This window comes from Panthera leo, chromosome C2, assembly GCF_018350215.1.
Source record: "Panthera leo isolate Ple1 chromosome C2, P.leo_Ple1_pat1.1, whole genome shotgun sequence".
NCBI classification, from domain to species: domain Eukaryota; kingdom Metazoa; phylum Chordata; class Mammalia; order Carnivora; family Felidae; genus Panthera; species Panthera leo.
Genome location: NC_056687.1, coordinates 10,634,437 through 10,653,564, shown reverse-complemented (window position 1 = coordinate 10,653,564; position 19,128 = coordinate 10,634,437). Strand labels below are relative to the sequence as shown.

Genomic DNA, 19,128 nt, shown 5'->3' with positions numbered 1-19,128 from the left:
ACACAGTGCGTATCAACACTAGGTCAGGAGTAGAGTACAGCCAGCAAAACTCCAGAAGCTGACCCTACTCTGGTTGAGCCTCTCTTCTCGCCCCAATGGCACTGTCCCCTAGAGCTGGAGGATGTGTTGACAAGTCAAAAACACTGGAAGCCTGGATGCTTCTATTCACAGTGTGGTAGTGTGCTAACTATCAGCGTGTTTTGGGGATCCCTGATCCGTGGATTGACTTCTGAGTTCATTCGTTGGCTCAGCAAGCATCCCAAATTTCCTAAAAGAAAATCTTCTTTTATTATTTCATCTTTACATTTCATATTTACAATTTCATCTTTCGGAACGGGGCTTCGGGTTTTCTGGTTAAGGGCACCCAGTGTTTTGTGCCATTTCTACCCTTGTGCCTTATTTTTTTGAGTAGATCTTTATTGAACAGACTCATGGACAAGACAGTGTTAAACCAAACCCTTTTCAGCTGCCTCTTCTCTTGGCTTTAGTTGGAGCGTCCCTATGACCACGGTTCTGGGCAGTTAGTGTGGTTTGGGACAGAAATGGAATCCAGGGAACCAGAGCAGGGCTGGTTTAGATGATGCCGAAGGGTGGGCTGGACGAGCTGAGGCACCTAACCCACTTAGGGTCCCGTACCTAAGACATAGCCAATGTCCACCCCTCCCACCCGCCCTTATTCCCGTGAATGCCCTTCTTTTTGTGTCTGTGTAGATGCCTTTATTTCAGCAACAAGTGAGAGCCCTCACAGAGGCCTGAATGTAGGGCACCGGCTCTTAATCCCATAGGACCTTTCTTTCCCATAACTCGGGGCATTTTTATAAAATTGCCTTCAGTGTGGGGTGGGGTGGGACAGCTGCCTGATGGTTCAAAGGGAGAGCAAAGGGCTCACTCTGCTGTCCCTCCCTTGCCTGAGGGAGAATTTTTCCCACACTCCCATCTCTAAAGCCCTGTCTGTCCTCCTTGCCCCTTCCAAGTGGGAGCAGGGAGAAGGGTCTCAATTTCAAAAACCAAACCTCTACTTTGGTTTCTCACCCCTCTGGTGGTCGTGGTCAGACCGATTGTGGGGAAGGAGTTGTCAATACTCAACACAACCCAACACGGGTGTGTCGCAGGGGGCTGTCCTCAGAGAAGGCCAGGTTAATTGGTGTTAGCAGAGATTTTGTTCAAGAGGGATGCTTTGCCTGTGGGGATTGGGAGGTGGGCGCAAAGAAAACCAGGGAGGGCTTCCAAGGTCTTTATGCTTCAAAGCACGTGCCTTGCACATCACCGTCTGAGTCTTATATGGCCCGATCCTTTTCTGGTTCTCGTTTCTGGTTCATTTGCTTCTACGGAAATGCTGGAGGAAGGTTCTCATTTGGTGCGTTAAGGGGTGTGAGGTTCTTCCTTTTTTTTGACAACTGTCTCGAGGGGGATTGATGTCGGTGTCCCTCAGAGTTGCTCTGCACCACTCCACGAGACCCCCGGCACAGACCGGAGCACGAATGTGTCCACAACTGTCGTGCTACGTGGCCTTCTCTGTGGCTCCTGGAGATTTTTCTTTTGGCTTCCCTCCCCTAGGTTTGGTAAAAGCTTTCAGACGGTTCCATTTGTTGACTCTGACATTTCCCTGGTGCTTTTTGCTTTCCGCTTCACCTTCGACACAGCACAAAATTATGCTCCTTGCTTTCCCTCAGCCCTCCGAACATATGCCCACGTCCCGTTTGACCAGCCATCCTGCTCCCGGCTCTGCAGTCATGGGGCAAGACAAGTTTCTGCTTCCTTCTTCCTTCAGACGACTGTTCCCTTGTTTCCTGTTTCCTATAAGCAGATCATGGAGCTGCTCCTATAAACAGCAGGGGCATCCAGACTGTGGTAGGCTCCCGAGGGACAGACCTGGGGGCTGGAGCAGAGAGAGAGGCCTCTCTGATGCTGCTCAAGCTCATGGTGGGTGAGGGCAGAACACGCCTGGATATCCAGGTGCCCAGGATGAACCGCTGGTGATTGGTGGCATCCCCCAGCCAGATTATCTTCACCTTCCCTTGTCTTCCTGAAACGGAGGGTGCTGGTCTTTTCCTGTGTCGTTATTTACCTACGGGCACCCTCGTGTGAACTCTTTCCAAGTTATTCTATACCAAAAGTCGTATTTTGTTGCCTCCTCTCTGAATTCCAGTTTCCCAAGCCCTACTTTGCCCCTCCACGTAAACCTGACATACGGCAATTCTATATTGGATTTAGGGTCATATATGACCATCTTTAGAAAACCCCAGCCTCTCCTCTTGTGTCAGCATGTCTGTCTCCATGGGGCAGATGAAGTGACTCATCACCCTGACATTGGATGGCTGTGGCCACAGGATGATTTGCAACAAATTAGGGACACCAGTTTCCCGGCCACTTACCATAACTGCCCCTTTCGAAAACAGGAGCCTCGGAATGGTTTGTTCCTGGGCCGGTTTGTGGACCACTCTGTGAAGCTGATCTCTGGCTCACTGTCCTTTTTTGAGCGAAAGGGTCAGGGTTAGGGAATCCTGAAATAGTATATGCCCCTCCTTCTCTTTTCCCAGGGGTGAGGGTGGTGAGGGTGGGGATGTTTGCCAAAAAAAGCATGTGGCACAGAAATGACTTCCTTATAATAAAGCCAGGGCGTTAGTCTCAGCCTTGGCCAGCCTGTTTGCTGTTTCTCTTGTCTGGAGAGAAGCTCGTGCCCTTGGCCTTAAGCCACAGGCCTTCCCTGTTGTGTGGGTCAGGCCAGGGCACGGAATACAAGTCTGGGGGACTAGCGATGAGGAAGTGGGGAAAGGCAACGCTTCCAGATAATTCTGTAATGTCTGAAGCCCCCAAATCTCCCCATTTAAATTGCGAACATCTACAAGTCAGTACTGCGTGTCCCTGCTCACTGACAAAGAACTTTAAAATTCGGCACATTTGCTCTCCGTGACCTAGGAACTTGTAAGGAACACACCGGGACTGCAAGGAAATGCAAAATAAAATCTAATCGTTACAATTGGGGTAGTTACCTTCCTGAGCATAGTTCCGGTAACATTTCGTCATTTTAATAAACCCTGTATCTCTGTATGTATATGTATATGTGTGTGTGTGTGTGTGTGTGTGTGTGTATTTATATATGTGTGTGTGTGTGTGTATATAATGTGTGTATTTTGGACTCTGCCTTTGGTTTTCTTGCTTTTGAAGCTTAAAGCCAACCTTTGCTAATTTATACCTGATGGGATTTGGGGTCCCCCTGTTGATTCTTCTGTCTCCTCTCACCAATGCCAAATGATAGTCTGGTTTGAGCCCAAAGCTTGCGAAGCCTTCGGTTTCTTTCTATTTAGTCATGCGGGCTTACCTTCAGATCTCAGTGGGGCAACAGGGTGGGTCAGGAAAAACGAGCAAGTTGGTGTGGCTCGGGTTTCTTATTAACCACAAAGATATAGGACAGAGTTGACTAAATTTGCACTGAAATAAAAATACCATCCCATTACACCCTTGATCTGGCCTGGGGTCCCATAGCGCCTTAGGCGATGACCTCTCTCCTCTACAAGAAGTTGTGTTTTGTGCTGGGAGCTGTTCATTTGTTTCCGATTCTTGCTGAAGTTCCAGAGCCATGCGGGGATAATCCGTCATCCCATTAGGCACAACAACTGCAGGAGAAACTGATTACCTAATGCCTGGAAATGGCTCCTACGTAGTACCCTCGGTTGCCATTTTTCAGTATACCAGAAGTTTTTAAAAAAGTATTTAAATATAGTTGACATATACGTTAGTTTCAGGTGTACAACATAGCGATTCACCAAGTCTGTACGTTACGCGGTGCTCGCCACGGTAAGCGTGGTCACCATCTGTCCCCGTACCTTATTCCCTACACTGTACTTTTCATCTCTGGGACTTACTTACTTTATAGCTGGAAGTTCGTATCTCTTAATCGCCTTCATCTGTTTCGCCCACGAGTTCTCTGTATTGAAAAGTCTGGCTTTGCTTGTTTGTTTGTTCATTTGTTTCGTTTTTTACATTCCGTGCATTGGTGAGATCAGGTGGCGTTCGTCTTTCTCTGTCTGACTTATTTCACTCAGCGTGATACCCTCTAGGTCCATCCATGTTGCTGCAAGTGGCAAGATCTCATTCTTTTATGGCTGAGTAATATTCCATCATCGTATCCCTAGTGACTTAATTCGAAATTGTGAGTATCCTTCATAACTCTAGCTGTGTAGTAGGGCTATGGCTGTAATAATGAATATGGCTTCTCACCAGTGCCTCGAACCTTTTGGAAGGAGATCTAAGAAGCATAACTTTATAAAGTGACATTTAACAAGACAAGAGTGTTGATCTGGTTTCGCCTCTTGAGCAAACGCTTGTAGGAAGGTGCAGAAAGGGTCACCAAAGCGGACATTTTCCTGTTGTGTATGAGGAAATGGATAGCGTCCATTTGTGGGAAGGTCAGTGGTTGCTGGGGCTGGTGCCCTCCTGGGGAAGAGAAAAGTAACCACCACCACTTATCTTAACAGTCTGTGGCTTTTTTCTAGATGATTCTCTGAGATTTAGGCTTTTGTGGAAAGCTGGTGTGGGCATTTGGGGCCAGGTGAACTCTTCTGGATGTCACAAATCATGCTGCACAGGTGAACCTTCGCCTTCTACCTGAAAGAGTAACCACAAAGCTTCTGATCTCTGCCATAATTTGCAATTTTTTTCTAATGTTTATTTTATTTTGAGAGAGAGAGAGAGAGGCAGAGAGCACAATGAGTGGGGGAAGGGCAGAGAGAGAGAGAGAGAGAGAGAGGGTGAGAGAGCATTCCAAGCAGGCTCCACACCGTCAGTGCAGGGCCTGACGCAGGGCTCGATCTCACGAACCGTGAGGTCACGACCTGAGACAAAGCCAAGAGTCGGATGCTTAACAGACGGAGCCACCCAGGCATCTTTGAAATATTAAAAGGAAAGCATCCTAAAATCCACATTCATCCTAAACTCTGTCTCACAAGAATTCTCTCCATGACCCTTAAGATACTTCTGATTAATTGGCTAGTTCAGAATTCTACCGAATGCTTTGTCCCCTTCCCTGTCCTGGTCAATAGAGCTTTCATATGTTGGTCATTGAAACCAACTGGTGTCTCTGAGGCCCTAGACTTTCTTCTCTGTAAATAGTTCTAGGCCTTTGTCTTCCTTAAAACTTATAGACATGACAAAGAAAAATAAAGACAAAGCAAATACCTTTTTTGTTTTTCAGGAAGCTACCTGTTTCTAAAGGCTTTTGCAAAAGAGCTACAGAAATCTGAGCAAATTGAGAAAAGCTGGATCAGGAGACTGCTAGAGATAATTAGAATTTTTTTGTTTTTCATTCTGCTCTCCTACCCACTGTACTTCCTCCCTCTTCTCTGCATTGTTCTTCAGTGAGAATCGAGAAATACGTTACAAATCATAAATGGTTGTTTTCCTAACATGAGCGAAGCACACACAATTTTGCTGCTGATCTCAAGTCTGGATGCCTTTTTAAAAGCCATACCGTTCAGCTCCCAACTGTGTTTGGGGCCTGGCTGTCGCAGTGCCTAGGACAGAAAGACAGTGCCCTCTTTGGTGGTGGTTTTAATGTGGGGTCTAAGAGGGAACTCAAGGGTAGGGAGACCAGTGCATCCTAGTTTATCCAGGACTTTGCTGTTTTTTTCTTTTAATAATTTTTAAAATGTTTTATTTATTATTTTTTTTTGAGGGAGAGAGAGAGAGAGCATAAGCAGGGGAAGGGCAGAGAGGGAGAGGGGGAACAGAGGACCTGAAGTGGGCTCCAAGCTCTGCACTGACAGGCTGACAGCGGTGAGCCCGATGTGGGACTTGAACTCACGAACCACGAGATCACGACCTGAGCTGAAGTTGGATACTCAATCGACGGAGCCGCCCGGATGCCCCAGGACTTTACCGGTTTTAAAATAAAAAAATCCAGGTAGCCGGAAAACCCTGAGCATCTGGCAGATCGGGAAGGTTAAGTCCCCTACAGGAGCTAAAAACTAACCTGTGACATTGTCCATCAGCACCTAGTTAGGGATGGATGGCGGGCACGTCTGAATGTGGAGGTGGACAGTCCTAATGTGCCTCTTAAGACCACGAGGGGGCGCCATCAGCCTCCTAAAGTTGTTCCACAGCGTGATGTTACAGGGGGCTTTTGAAAAGGCAGGTCCTAAAATCCGATGCGGGGCTCAAACTCATGACCTGAGCTGAAGTCAGCTGCTCAACTGACTGAGCCACCCAGGTGCTCCCAGGGCATGCATTTCTGATAGCCTTAACCCAGCTCCATTTTCTGTCCCGACCACAGTTTGTCCCTTGCATTTCTACTGTGCATTTTCTTCTTATTATGGATTCCCTTGAACCACCCCCAATGCTTACTGAAAGGAGATGGGGTAAAACTAACAGGCAGACCTTTACTCTGAGGAAAGACTTTGCTGGAGCTCCATTTAAACAGAGGCCAGTGTCCAGAGTGGGTAGCCGAGGACGAACTCTGGCCAACTCGGGGCGGGGGGGTGGGGAGCTCAGATCCTGCTGTGTGGCCTTGGGCAAGTTACTCTACCTCTCTGAGTCTTAGTGTTCTCACCTGTCAGTGGAGATAGTAATAGGACCTACGTCTAATAGGCTCGCAGTCAGGCTCTACATCTAATAGGCTCGCACTGAGTTAATCCGAGTCAAGTGTTTCGAACAGTGACTGGTAGAGAGCGTAACTTGACGTTAGTTGTTACCAACAGCATCTTTGCTTTGCAACACAGCCACTCTGTTCGTGATGCCACTGGGAAAAGATTTGCAATCTGTGATCATCTTCAGGACTCAGGCGAGTTGTTTTGAGAAAACGCATTCAATTATGTGTCTTCTTTTGAGATGGAGAGGTGGGACAGAAATTCTCAGGTAACACTTCCTGGCAGTACTGATCTGGCCAGTCTAAATCCCAGGAGACAGACGCTCCAGCGCGCCGGACTTTGTCCCCAGGGGCTTCTGACTTCGGGGAGACTGGGGCGATTTCCCTGCTTGATGGAGGTTCTTACTTTTCCTTCTAATCCCAGGGGTTCTATGGAGGATGAGAGAGAAATGGTGGCCTTTGTCGAAAGCGATACAGGGATTTGCAGATGAGGAGATCCTGGTTTCTGGCCTGTTTCTGTGGTACCGCTCGGTCTAGAATGTCCCTCCCGCCCAGAGGTGGGCCGTTCGGGGGGTGGGTTTGCCCCGCGAACCCCACCGCTGATTTTAAACTGCTTCTCTTTCCCAAAGGTGCCCTAACAGCTGGGAGGGGAAAGCCTGCTCCTAGAGTAGCGGGCTCTGCAGAACTTGGTGAGTTGGCCAGGCTCGTGGTAGTTCCCGCCTCCTCCCCCCACCCCTGCAGGCCTCAGCCCCTGTTTATCTGTTCACTCTTCCAAGGACCTTATAGTTGCAAGATTTCAAGGTATCTGCTACCTAATCTGAGCGGTTGATTACATCAACCTCTGCTGATGTTCTGCCTAGGGAGGAGCAAAGCCCTGCCTCTAGACAATCTGTGAGGACATTTATAATGTTGTTCCTCCCCCTAAAAAAAAAAAAAGGCTCTCATCTGGGCACAGAGTATGGTGACCAGCTGTTCCAGCCCGCCTAGGGCTTGGAGGCAGGGGTGGGGGGGGGGGTGTGTGATGGTGCTGAATTTCCAGTTTGAAAATCAGTGCAGTCCTGGGGACACCAGGAGGAGTTTGTGACCCAGAGATCGTCATTTTGGGTGGGTGGGGAAGGGAGCCCCGTGACAGGCAGTCTGGGGGGAGATGCTTGAGGAGAGAGGAGGCTGGCCGTGCTGCTGGCCCCGTGGGTGGGTGTTCTCGGGGAGAAGGAGTGGTTTCACTGTCTTTAAAGGAACTGCAGGGGATGAAGAGTTTGCTAGAACTTCGGAGGACAGTGGCCGTTTGCTCCACCATGCGAGTTTTTGTGGGTTTTTTTTTAGTGTTTATTTCTGAGAGAGAGAGAGATGGGGGGGGGGGGACAGGAGAGAGGGGGACAGAGGATCCAAAGCGGGCTCCGTGCTGAAGCAGAGGTGAGTTTTTATGAAGTGCCTTCCACAGGCCTGGCTCTATGCTGTGGACGCTGGCGGGGGAGTAGGCAGAACAGGAACAGTGTCACAGACACTGCAAGGGGCCAGTCAACCACCTGTTGTGCTCAGGAGGCTGACAGGGTCCGCCCGAAGGAATGCAAACCCACAGGAAGCAATCCGTAAATAATCTGGTGCTCAGCCGGGCAGAACTGACTCCCCTGGGAGCAGAATTCAGCAGAGGGCAAAAGAAATGCCCAGCAGAGAGTCAGAGAAAGGGAGTCCCTACCTGTGGGGAGGCAGGAGTTGGATGATAGCCAGGTGGACAAAAGGTATTGTGGGAGGGTGACACGGGATAATTAAGAACACGGCAGTTGGCCAGAGAGAGAACAGCATTTGAGGAGAGTGATTAGCTTGACTGGTATGTTAGACAGTGGAAAGTGCCAGCCTTGAACTCAAAACAGCCAGTTATTTCACCGGTAAAATGGGTGTATTCGGGAATGGCAGAGGGATTGCGATTTGGGACATGCAAGCTATGGCAAAACCTCGGGTGAGTCTGGAGAACAAAGGAAAGGAACACTAGGTTAGAGAGAAAAAGGAGGGACTTGCGAGGGACTGCTTTGAGCGAAATTCTATTGGAGAAAAGTGAGAGTTCTGGGCGGTGACGGTTTCTCATTGGTTGAGTTGTGGCAGTCTCTCATTGGCTGAGTTGTGGCAGTTTCTCATTGGCTGGGCTGTTGCTGGGTCGAGAGAAAATCTTCTCCTGCTGAGTTAGTAAAGCTGGCTTCTTTTGAGAGGGACAGAGAGAGAGAGGGAGAGAGAGAATCCCAAGCAGGCTCCACAGGATCAGTGCAGAGCCTGATGTGGGGCTCCAACTCATGAACCTTGAGGTCATGACCCGAGCCTAAATCAAGAGTTGATACTTACCGGACTGAGCCACCCAGGCTCCCTGGCATGAGAACTTTAAGGTTTCTTTTATTCAGGTTCACAAAAGGAGAAGAAAGAAGGAAGGAGGGAAGGGGCAACCGATGATGGAAAGTTTCCGTTTGTCAGGCATTGTTCTCTGTAACATGTAATTAATTCTCACCCAACCTGAAGAGGTAGGTACTGTTATCCTTACGTTGTAAATGAAGACCGAGCTGCAAGAGGTTGGGTACTTTGCCTTGGTCACACTGCTGGGAGAGCACTGTAATGTGAATTTGCATTTGAACAACATTCCAGCAGCGTGATCTAAGATCTAAGGAAAATGGCATCTTGTCTGGGTGGTTCTGGAGATAGAAAAGATCAGAGGGGCTAGGATCCTTAGGCTGACAGACCAGCAGGAGACTGCTGCAGGAATTTGGGTGGGAGGCTCTGAGACCAAGGCAGGAGTGATTGCAAAGGAGGAGCCATCGCTGTGCTGGGGGACAGACTGGTGTTCAGATAAAGGGTAGGAAAGACTGGGTTTCCATCTTGAGGACCGGGAAAGACGTTTGGGACCATTGCCTGGATCCAGTTTGGGAGAATAAGAGAAATCTTTGTTCACCTGATCTTGTCTATGTCTTAGGGCAAGTGACTTAGCCTCTCTGAGCCTCAGTTTCCTCCATCTGAAAAATGGGAGTAGTAAGTAGGCATCTTACAGGAATTTGAGAGGATTCAATCCGATAATGGCTGTAAATGGTTTAGAACCATATTTAAAATCGGAGCAGGTGTTCAATGAGTATTTGCTCTTACCAGTTTTGAAAAAACGTCTGATTTTGGAAGACTTTTCCTTCAAAAACATTCTCGTTCGACAAGGAAGTGATAGGCTCATTTGTTTCTCTCCTACTTGGTTGTAATAATTTTTCCTCATTTGATCTGCAGCTCTAGCGTGTGGGACTTCAAATCCTGGTGGGGATTCTTCCACAGTGTGGAATTCACTCTCTCCCGGTGACAGTGGACGAAAGACAGCTGGCAGTGCTCTCGTTTCCTTAGTGCCAACTGCAAAAGTCAGAAAGGAGATCGGCTTTAGCTTTTACAAGCAGAGACCTTTGGTGTCGTTTCTAGAAAAGACTGTTCCCTTGGGCTTGTCGGCCCTGCCCTCGGTCAGGGCGAGCACAGCTCTCCAGATGTTCTTTCCTCTGGACCTTTCCCCAAGAGGTAACTCCCCAAGACATGCATGCCAGCCCTTTTGCATCCTGGCTGAAGATGTGTTTGCTTTTGCAATTAAGAAAACGACCTCAGTTGTTAATTTTCACTTGGAATACATAGAGGAGGCGTTACTTTTGGAGGGAAAAATATCTGTGGCTTTTTAAGGACTATACAGTTTGGCATGAAAATCACACTAATTGAGCCTTGTTAAAAAGTTCCCTAAATTCCATAATTGTCTGTTCTGATGCGCCCCAGTTTGGAGGAGTAATAATGCTGATGCTGCAGATGATAATGACAATAATAGCCGCCTTTATTGGTGCCCGGGAGACCCGAGTGTATCACGCCAAGATCCTGCAAGGCATAGGCGTCCTTATCCCCGTTTTTAAAATGGAGAAACTGAGGCTCAGGGAGAACACATGAATTGCCCAAGGTCACACGGCCAGGGAGTGGGTCACAGCGGCTCTCCCTGGCTCCAAGGTCTGCTGCACTCATTCCCCTTGGCCATACTGCCTCAAAATAGAAACTTCCACTATCAGGCAAATGGAAAGAACTACACAGTTTTTTGTCTTTTGTTTGTTGTTTGTTTGTTTTGTAACTGACGGGAGTATTCAAATCAGAAAGTCTCAGATCTGTTTAAATAATACATTTTAGGTCAAACCGTTAGATCAAGAGCCTTGGGGAAGACTTTACAGCGTAGCTCAGGCCCTCCCTCCCTCTCTCCTACCCCCTCACCCCCTCTCCCCCAACCTCCCTGCCTCCAGCCCCCTTCTGTTCTCTTCCCTCCCCTGAGCTGTCCCTCTTCATGGGTAATGTCATAGTAGGAAGAATTGGGAGCTTCTGGAAGGGAAAAGTTCAGAAAAGTTGGCTCAGAAAAAAGTGAGCGGGGAGGGGCTGGGAGGCACTTTCTGAAGCCGACCAGGCTGCAGGTGTATGGGAGCCACTGGACTCAGCACCCCCCTGCCCCCCGCCCCAGTCATTTTCTAGTGTTTACTGCATGTCAGGAACTCTGTCGGGGAGTGAGGATGGGTCTCTGACTCCACACACCCCCCTTTTCAAGGATTAGAGCGATCCTAGTCCCCCCCCTTCCCCGACTTCCAAATGGGAGCAGGAAAAGACCCAGTGGGACGCCTGATTTTGTACCATTTTCCACAAGGCTTTCTCCCTGGGAGGGGACAGTGTCCCCAGCCCAGCCCTCCAAATGGCAGGCCTCGGTGCAGACAGGGTGGGCATAGGCTGGGTGGCACGGGGAGCAGTCACCCACTCCCATGGTTGGTGCTTCTGGCTCTTTCTCTCTGGTGATGCCGTGTCCGGCCTTCCGCTGGGGTCAGCTGCCACCAGAGGAGAGTCCCCGCCCATCCCTTCGACCGCACTGTTCTTCTCAGAGGATCAGGTGGCTGCCCACGGCCTCCCACTCACACTCTGCCTTCTGACCCCTGCCTCCCCTGGTCAACTACTGTTTGTGTTCCGCCGAAGTTCCTCCGGAACGCTGGAAACAGAACAGCCCGTCATTACTCACTGCTTTTCTCCAAATCCCTGTGACGGAGCCCCATGAGCTGTTCGCCCCCAAATCCCTCCTGGTTTCCTGCAGGGACTGGCATACCTCCCTGCACACAGGATGCTCATCCTGCCCTCTTTGGTCGAAAGCCGGCCGTCAGAACAGGGACAATTAGAATATTACTGATTTAATCCCTCTTCCTCTACCTTCTCCCTGTTCGCCCCAAGTGTCTTTCATTACATTTGGGTAGAGTAGGGAAAGTGCTTACTCTACAGAAGGTGTTTAACGTTTAGGTCCACAGAGAATTTTCTAGAAAGAAGGTAGAGCCAGGGGTGGCCGGCTGGCTCAGTCAGTGGAGCATGCGACTCTTGATCTCAGGGTGGTGAGTTTGAGCCCCGTGCTGGGTGTAGAGATTGCTTAAAACTCAAACGAAATCTCAAAAAAAAAAAAAAAAAAAAAAAGGAAGCTAGAGCCAAATAGAGAATCAAGGTGGTGGGTGTGTGGCCTGCTCTGGAGGAAAGGAGAGGGCGGGTGCTGAGGAGCTGTTAACAATACCTTGAAGGGGTGTCACCCCCGTGTCAGGTCTGGACCAGGATACCAGGAGTCCATTTGGTCCCTTAAAGGCGGTGGCCGGGCAGGAGTCACTTTAGTGGAAGGTGGGGGTGGGGAGGGTGTCCCTTACATGCAACCCCAATGCAACACCAGAGAGGTCATTTGCTGGAAGCAAAAAGCAGTGGAAGGAAATTTGAAACAAACAAACAAAAATGTCTTTATTCCCCACAGATTCTGAACGTGCACAGGGTACGTGGGAGAGGTTCTAATTTGAAGAGGCCTGAGGTGAGGAGGGATTTTGAGTGTCATCTAGACCCTTCCGCCTCAAGCCCGGAGGGGCTCTGTGCCAGGGAGGCGGGCGCAGGCCAGGACCCGCAGAATTACAGAAATTCTCAAGGCCGCAGGAACTTCTCGGCACGTGTCAGCGGCGTTAATGTCTTCCTTTCGAGAATTCCCATCACAGGTGCTCGGGAAAGTCGCGTTTGAAAGACAGATGTGCCATCCTGGGTTGTCCGGGTGCCTGGGTCTTCCCTGGAAACAAGACACTCCAATCTCTCAAGCTGCTTCACCTGATTTTTATCAGAAACATATACATACAAGAATTTCCCCCTGCGGGCCGAGAAACCCTGCTGAGACATTTTTTTTTTCGCCCAGAGTGTAATCAGCCCGAGAGAATGATCAGCAACGGAAAATAGAACTTTAGACCGTAACACGTCCCAATTACGGTGACCGTCACTTATTCACTCCTACCGTACGAGGATTTATCCCATCATCGCGTCTGGTTAATGAACATGACCAAGACGACCCAGGGCTCCTCCCAGTGTTGCTCAATCCCGGGCTGTGAAGATGGCCTGTCTCCGCCTTGATTTTGGCTGGCGCGTCCCAGCACTGAAGCACATTAAAGTAATCAAGTCAGGCAGCAAGGCATCTTGGGAACTCCCACCACGTTCCCATGACCCCCTTCATTTACGACAGACCGAGACAGGGAAGTGTTTTCAGAGCCATTTAAGATGAGACGCCCCTGCCTATGTAAATCCTGTGTTGGCAGCTGGCTGATTCTCTAGAACAATTGGCAGCTTCCAGTTCACTAGCCGTGCTGGCTTGTGACAGTCCTGTTTGGAGGTCACACGGGGGTGGGGGTGGGGCAGAGTGCACTTGTGGCTTTCCTCACTGCCTTCCAAGCTCTGGGCCCCGTGGCCTGCAGGCCGCTGCCCCCCCCCCCCCCCCCCCCCCCGCCCCAGCCACACGTCTCTCTTAGGTTTGTGCAGTTCTAGAAAGGAACCTGTTACCAGGTTTCTGTGTGTGCAGAGCTAGGTGACAAAGGCAGGTTTTACTTTTTTTTTTTGGATGTTTTAATTTTATTTGAGAGAGAGAGAGAGAGAGAATATGAGTGGAGGAGGGGCAGAGAGAGAGGGAGACACAGAATCCGAAACAGGCTCCAGGCTCTGAGCCATCAGCACAGAGCCCGACTCGGGGCTCGAACTCATGGACCGTGAGATCATGACCTGAGCCGAAGTCGGACGCTCAGCCGACCGAGCCACCCAGGCGCCCCAGGTTTTACTTTTAAAGAATGTATTATCGCTTCTGATCCCTTTACTCTTCCTGAAGAAGGAGGTGGCCGGAAGGACAATTTCGGGGGAGGGGGGGTGGGAAACGTCGACCTGAGCTGGGGACAATGGAGAGACGGAGCTAGGCAGAGACCCGGGCGATGGAATTCTGCCGCGGCAGAAGGCAGCCTGGTGCAGACCGGCCTGTTCCCAGACTTGGAGTTCTTTGTCAAGGTGAGCTGCGTCCACGCACCAGTGACGGCAGAGACGCACGGGCTCAGCAGGGATTTTGCCGCATTCAGGATGAGTTATAACAGGATCTCCGAGGTTAGAGAGACAAGGGAGAGAGAGAAAGGAGACGGTTACCCCACTCCACAGAACTTATCTTAGACTTTACTGTGCTTACTGTAACCACTATAAAAATAAGAGGTTTAGAAGCTGCCAGCGAGTCAGGACTGGCCAAAATATGTGGCTCTGTGTCCTTGTGATTTCATGTCCCCGCCCCCCCCCCCCCCGTTGGCTTGATTCTGCCCAAACCTGCAGTGGTGAAGAAAGAAAGCGCCATGATTTAAGAGGTCCTTGCAGCGAGCCGCTGGGGGTTTATGTAACTCAGCTCTGCTCGCTCGTCTTGCTCCAGAACAGAGTGAGGAGGGGCGGGGTTGGCCTTCAAAATGGCCTCGGTCGGGGGGTGGGGGGACCCTGAGGCAGGGAAGGCGGTCCAGCAGGGTGCTGTTTCAGGGCCCACCTGCTGGGGACTTGCAATGACCACTCGATGGGGGTGTCCTGACCGGCCACCTCACCACCCCTCCAGCTCCCGAAGCTTCAGGCTCCAGGTAGGGGAGTCCCCAGCCTCTTCTCCCTCATAGGTGGACAGGCCAGCACATGCCCGGAGGGGGAGGGAGAGTGCAGGGGGTGGACAGCTGTGAAGAGAGTGCTTGGAGCTTAGGGGACTCTGAATTCAGTGCTCTGAGTCTGTTGGTGCCGTTTTACGGGCACGATGTCCGCCTTCATGGATCCCTGGCCACCAGCATGACATCATCTTGGGCGAGCTTGTTAGAAATTCATATTTTCCCAGGCCCCAGGCAAGACTTACTGACTCCAACCCTCTGCAATTTTTTTAATTAATATTTTTACTTAAAAAAAAATAACTATTGAAGTAACGCATGCAGTCAAGTAACCCAATGTTAAGGCTCCGCCACGTGAAATCAGAGAAGGAAATCTTGCCGTTTGCAACAACGCGGATGGAACTGGAAGGTATTCTGCTCAGTGAAATTAGCCAGAGAGAGACAAATATCATATGACTTCATTCATGTGTGGAATTCAAGATATAAAACAGACGAACAGAAGGGAAGGGAAGCAAAAATAACATAAAAACAGGGAGGGGGACAAAGCATAAGAGACTCTTAAATACAGAGAACCAACTGAGGGTTGCTGGAGGGGTTGTGGGTGGAGGGATGGGCCAAATGGGTAAGGAGCATTAAGCAGGGCCCTTGTTGGGATGAGCACTGGGTTTTACGTGTAAGGGATGAATCATTGGATTCTACTCCTGAAATCGTCATCGCACCATATGCTAACTAACTTGGAGGTAAATTAAAAAAAGAAAAAGAAAACGAGACTGTGCCACTTCAATACACCCGTGTAGCCACCACCGCCTTCGAGATGCAGGACATTTCCGGCACTGCGATGTCGCCCTCCTATCCCTCCCAGATGAGAGTCCCCTCCAGGGACAGCCGCTCTTCTCACTCCTGTCATCTAGAGAAGCTTGCCTGTATCTGAGCTCCTTTGAGTCGGCTTTCTTCCTCTCAACACTATGTATATGGGATTCATTCACATTGTTGCTTATACTAATAGCTGAATTTTCCCCGTTGTGATGTAGCGTCCTATTGTATGAATATACTACAGCTTATCTACAACGAATGGATAAGTTGTAGTATACAGATATTTTTTAGTATTTCTTTTATTTTTTTCTGTGCTTTTTAAAAAGTATTTCTGTCTTTTATTTACTTATGAATGTTTATTTTTGAGAGAGAGAGAGAGAGAGACAGAGTGTGAGCGGGGGAGGGGCAGAGAGAGAGGGAGACACAGAATCCGAAACAGGCTCCAGGCTCCAAGCTGTCAGCACAGAGCCTGACTCGGGGCCCGAACTCACAGACTTTGAGATCGTGACCTGAGCCGCGGGGAGACGCTTAACCGACTGAGCCACCCAGGCGCCCTTACTCGTTCTATTCTTGATGGCATCCGGCCTGTTTTCAGGTTTTGGCTGTTCTACCAAAGCTGCTAAGAACATTCCTGTGAGTCTCTCGTGCCCATCAGTACTCGGCTCCGTTGGGAGTAGAATCGCTGGGTCGTTGCGTTTACGCTTACTTAACGTTGGGAGATTAGTGCCAAACACTTCTCCAAGGTAGTTGTGCTGTTTGCACTCTGGGCAGCAGTGAATGGCGGGTCAGTTGCTCTGCACCCTTGTCCACACTTGGTGGCGTCAGACCTTTCCATTTTGGCCGTTCCCATTTTGGCCATTTGTGTGGCCCCGTCCCTCCGTGGCTTTGCTCTGCGTCGCTCTGTTGCCTAAACATGTTAGGAACATTTTCATGTGCTTATTGGCCCGTTTGGGTTTCGTCTTTGGTAACGGGGCCGATCTTTGATTGAAAATTGGGGGTCTCTTCCCCTCTTGATTTCTCGGGACATGTGGTTATTAGCAACCCCTCCGGGTGACTTAAGCACCCCACCTCTCCGAAGGTCCGGTCTTCTCGCGTCTCCCTTTCCCTTTCTTCAGTCCCCGGGCCAGCAGCTCACTTCCTGCCTCGAATCCTCCTGGGACGCAGGTTGCAGGCACAGTGCGGTCTCCTCTACCTTCTCTTAATGCGTGTGGCAGGGATGGGCCTCTCGGTTTGACCGTGGCTGTGTCACCGAGGTCTGGCTGGGTGCAGTGCTTGCGGTCTGGAGATGTGAGGAGTACGGCGAAGCCACCTCCTTGCCTTTTCCAGCAGGATTTTGTTAGCGCCACGAGCTGGTCAGGGACGTGCGGCCTGGTGGGGAAAGATGGCAAGAGACAGAAGGGTTTTGGACCTTCCTTTGTTGGCCTTGCTTCTAGCCCTCCGTTTCCCAGGGCTTGGGTAGCCGGGCGTCTCCTCTGTCTTCTCCAACCCCTGTGCCTTCCTTCTCGGCCACGAGCCCACGAGGAGGAGGACGTGCGTTCCGGACGTGTCTGCCTGTGTGTGGGAGAGGCGTGTGTGGGTGTGACCTGCTCTGGGTCACCGGGGAGCGGCCGCCCCACCCTCAACACCTTCTCAGTACGAATGCTTCCCATGTTTCTGCCACCCCATGAGCCAGAGGAGGGGACATCAAGGTGTGACAGTGTCCAGGAGGGATGGTGTCTCGGGGGGAGAGTCTGCTGGCGTGTTTCCAAGCTGGAGCATCCTGGAAAGAGCACGTCTTTCCTTTGCACCTTTGGTGACAAGGAGAGTTCCCGCCTGCCTGTCCTTCCCTGTGGGAACCGTGCTGCTCAGAGGCCCAGTGTGGCAGGAAGGGGTGAGCGGCGGGAAGGAAGAAGGAAATGCTCCGTGAAGCCTGTTCGACTTCACCCCGAGGGGGTGGCCGACTGGCTCAGAGGCTGAGTGAAATGGCCCCGAAAGGGTAGTGGCAGTGTCGTGACCAGCAACGCAAGTTTGTAACGGGTTTGCGCCATGCCTTGAGGAATCTGGCACTTAGAATTGTGAGCCTCGCTCTGATAACGATTTCTTTTCCTGCCTAGGCTGGCTACGATGGCGAGAGTATTGGGAATTGCCCCTTTTCCCAGCGCCTCTTCATGATTCTCTGGCTAAAGGGCGTTATATTCAACGTGACCACAGTGGACCTGAAGAGGTAAGAGGAGGTTTCCACATTGTTGAGACTGGCCCTGCCACGTCCCCTCCCCCCCCCCGCCCCCGCGCACGTCTTCCCACCCACTCACACCCCACGCCCCCGTAACCCCCACACACGCCCCGCACTCACACACTCCTAGAGCCCACAGGCGACATCGCGGGGCGTCCATCCACGTCGGGGCCCCGAACTGAAGCCCGGGTGTGGGCTCGTCAGTAATTACAGGACCCGCTCAGACATAACCAGGGAGGAGTTGGGGGCACCGTTAAGGAACCTGCTCCCCAAGCTCCTGGTCAGCTGAGCACCTCTCCAAAGCCCGTGTGAGCAGCTCTCCTGTGACCCACGGGGGAGAGTTGGCTTTCTTACCTCTGCGCCCAGACAAGAGCCACGCTTTCACTGTCGGTAGGACGTCTTGGGAACCCATGGTCTCCCTTGAACTTCTCAAGGGCTGCTCCTCGTAAACCGGGGAGGACGCGGCTAGGCTTTGGGGGAACGAATTCAAACCTTGGCGACCGTTCACAAAAGCTGCCGCTCCCCTCTCCCTCCCCCCCCCACCAGGAAACCCGCAGACCTCCAGAACCTAGCCCCCGGAACAAACCCTCCCTTTATGACTTTTGATGGTGAAGTCAAGACGGATGTGAATAAGATCGAGGAGTTCTTAGAGGAGAAATTAGCTCCCCCGAGGTAGGCCTCATAAAACCAGCATTCACCATCTGATCGTGCCTTTGGCCCTTCGCAGACAAGCCTGAAACTCGTGGCTTCGTGTATTTGGTTTTCTGCGGCCGTGGTACGTCCGTCCTTCCTTAGCCGTGCCGCGGTGTGCCGCAGAACACGCAGCAAGAGCAGAAGCCTCGGGCGACGGTGGCCCGGGTCTCTTTGCTTCGTTTGCACCTGCGGTGGGGCAATTGGGGTTTGGCAGCCGGAAGCGGGGAGGAGGCGGGCCGATGTCGCACGGGTTGGCCACTTCTTAGGTCTGTGGCTGGGAGGGGAAGGAGTGCACGTTAGCGTGTGCTGTCGCGGGGCGCCGGATCTAGAAGGGAACCTTCTAGCGCAGTTGGCGGTGCCGGGTGGGCGGCCTGGTCCCGGGAGAACAGCAAAGGCCTTCTCCCCGGACTGCGCTGCTGCCACACCTTGCACACAAAGAGATTAGAAAACCATCCGAGGGGGAAGGTTTTTCACTTTTATATCCACTCAGAGAAAGACATGTTTGCCGCCCCCCTGTTATCTGTGCTATTCCAATTCTGAATTTTTCAAGGTACCCTAAGCTGGGGACCCAACACCCTGAATCTAACTCTGCAGGAAATGACGTGTTTGCCAAATTCTCGGCATTTATAAAAAACACCAAGAAGGATGCCAACGAGAGTGAGTACCTGCCGTCTACCTGTTCAATGCTCTCCACCTGGGGTGCCCCCCGGCCTCTGGTGTGGCTTCTTCTAAGGTCCTGGGAATTCTGACTGATTTCCCTGGGGGTAGGGACCTGTGTCTAGAAATCAGGAAAAAGCACCTTCGACGTAGAATCTGCAGGTGCGTTTCAAGAGGTCAAATGCTTCCCCTGGAGGTTGGGAGCCCAGAAAACA

The 19,128-nt window shown here is 50.9% G+C and overlaps 1 protein-coding gene across 8 annotated transcripts in view; it reads left to right on the top strand.

Annotated features, from left to right (window-relative positions):
• The window catches only part of CLIC6 (chloride intracellular channel 6), a 42,855-nt gene that overhangs the window by 16,891 nt on the left and 6,836 nt on the right, over positions 1–19,128 (top strand). The window contains exons 1-4 of one of the 8 annotated variants that reach the window (XM_042903322.1): positions 7,969–7,996; positions 17,445–17,554; positions 18,110–18,235; positions 18,807–18,913. In XM_042903322.1, coding sequence (XP_042759256.1) covers positions 17,499–17,554; positions 18,110–18,235; positions 18,807–18,913 — 289 coding nt within the window. In that variant the 5' untranslated portion in view covers positions 7,969–7,996; positions 17,445–17,498. Of the gene's footprint in view, positions 1–7,968; positions 7,997–8,921; positions 9,091–10,038; positions 10,109–13,822; positions 13,928–14,390; positions 14,527–14,928; positions 14,948–17,444; positions 17,555–18,109; positions 18,236–18,806; positions 18,914–19,128 lie in introns of those variants that run through there. The other 7 variants (XM_042903318.1, XM_042903321.1, XM_042903320.1 and 4 more) reach the window with 7 other exon arrangements.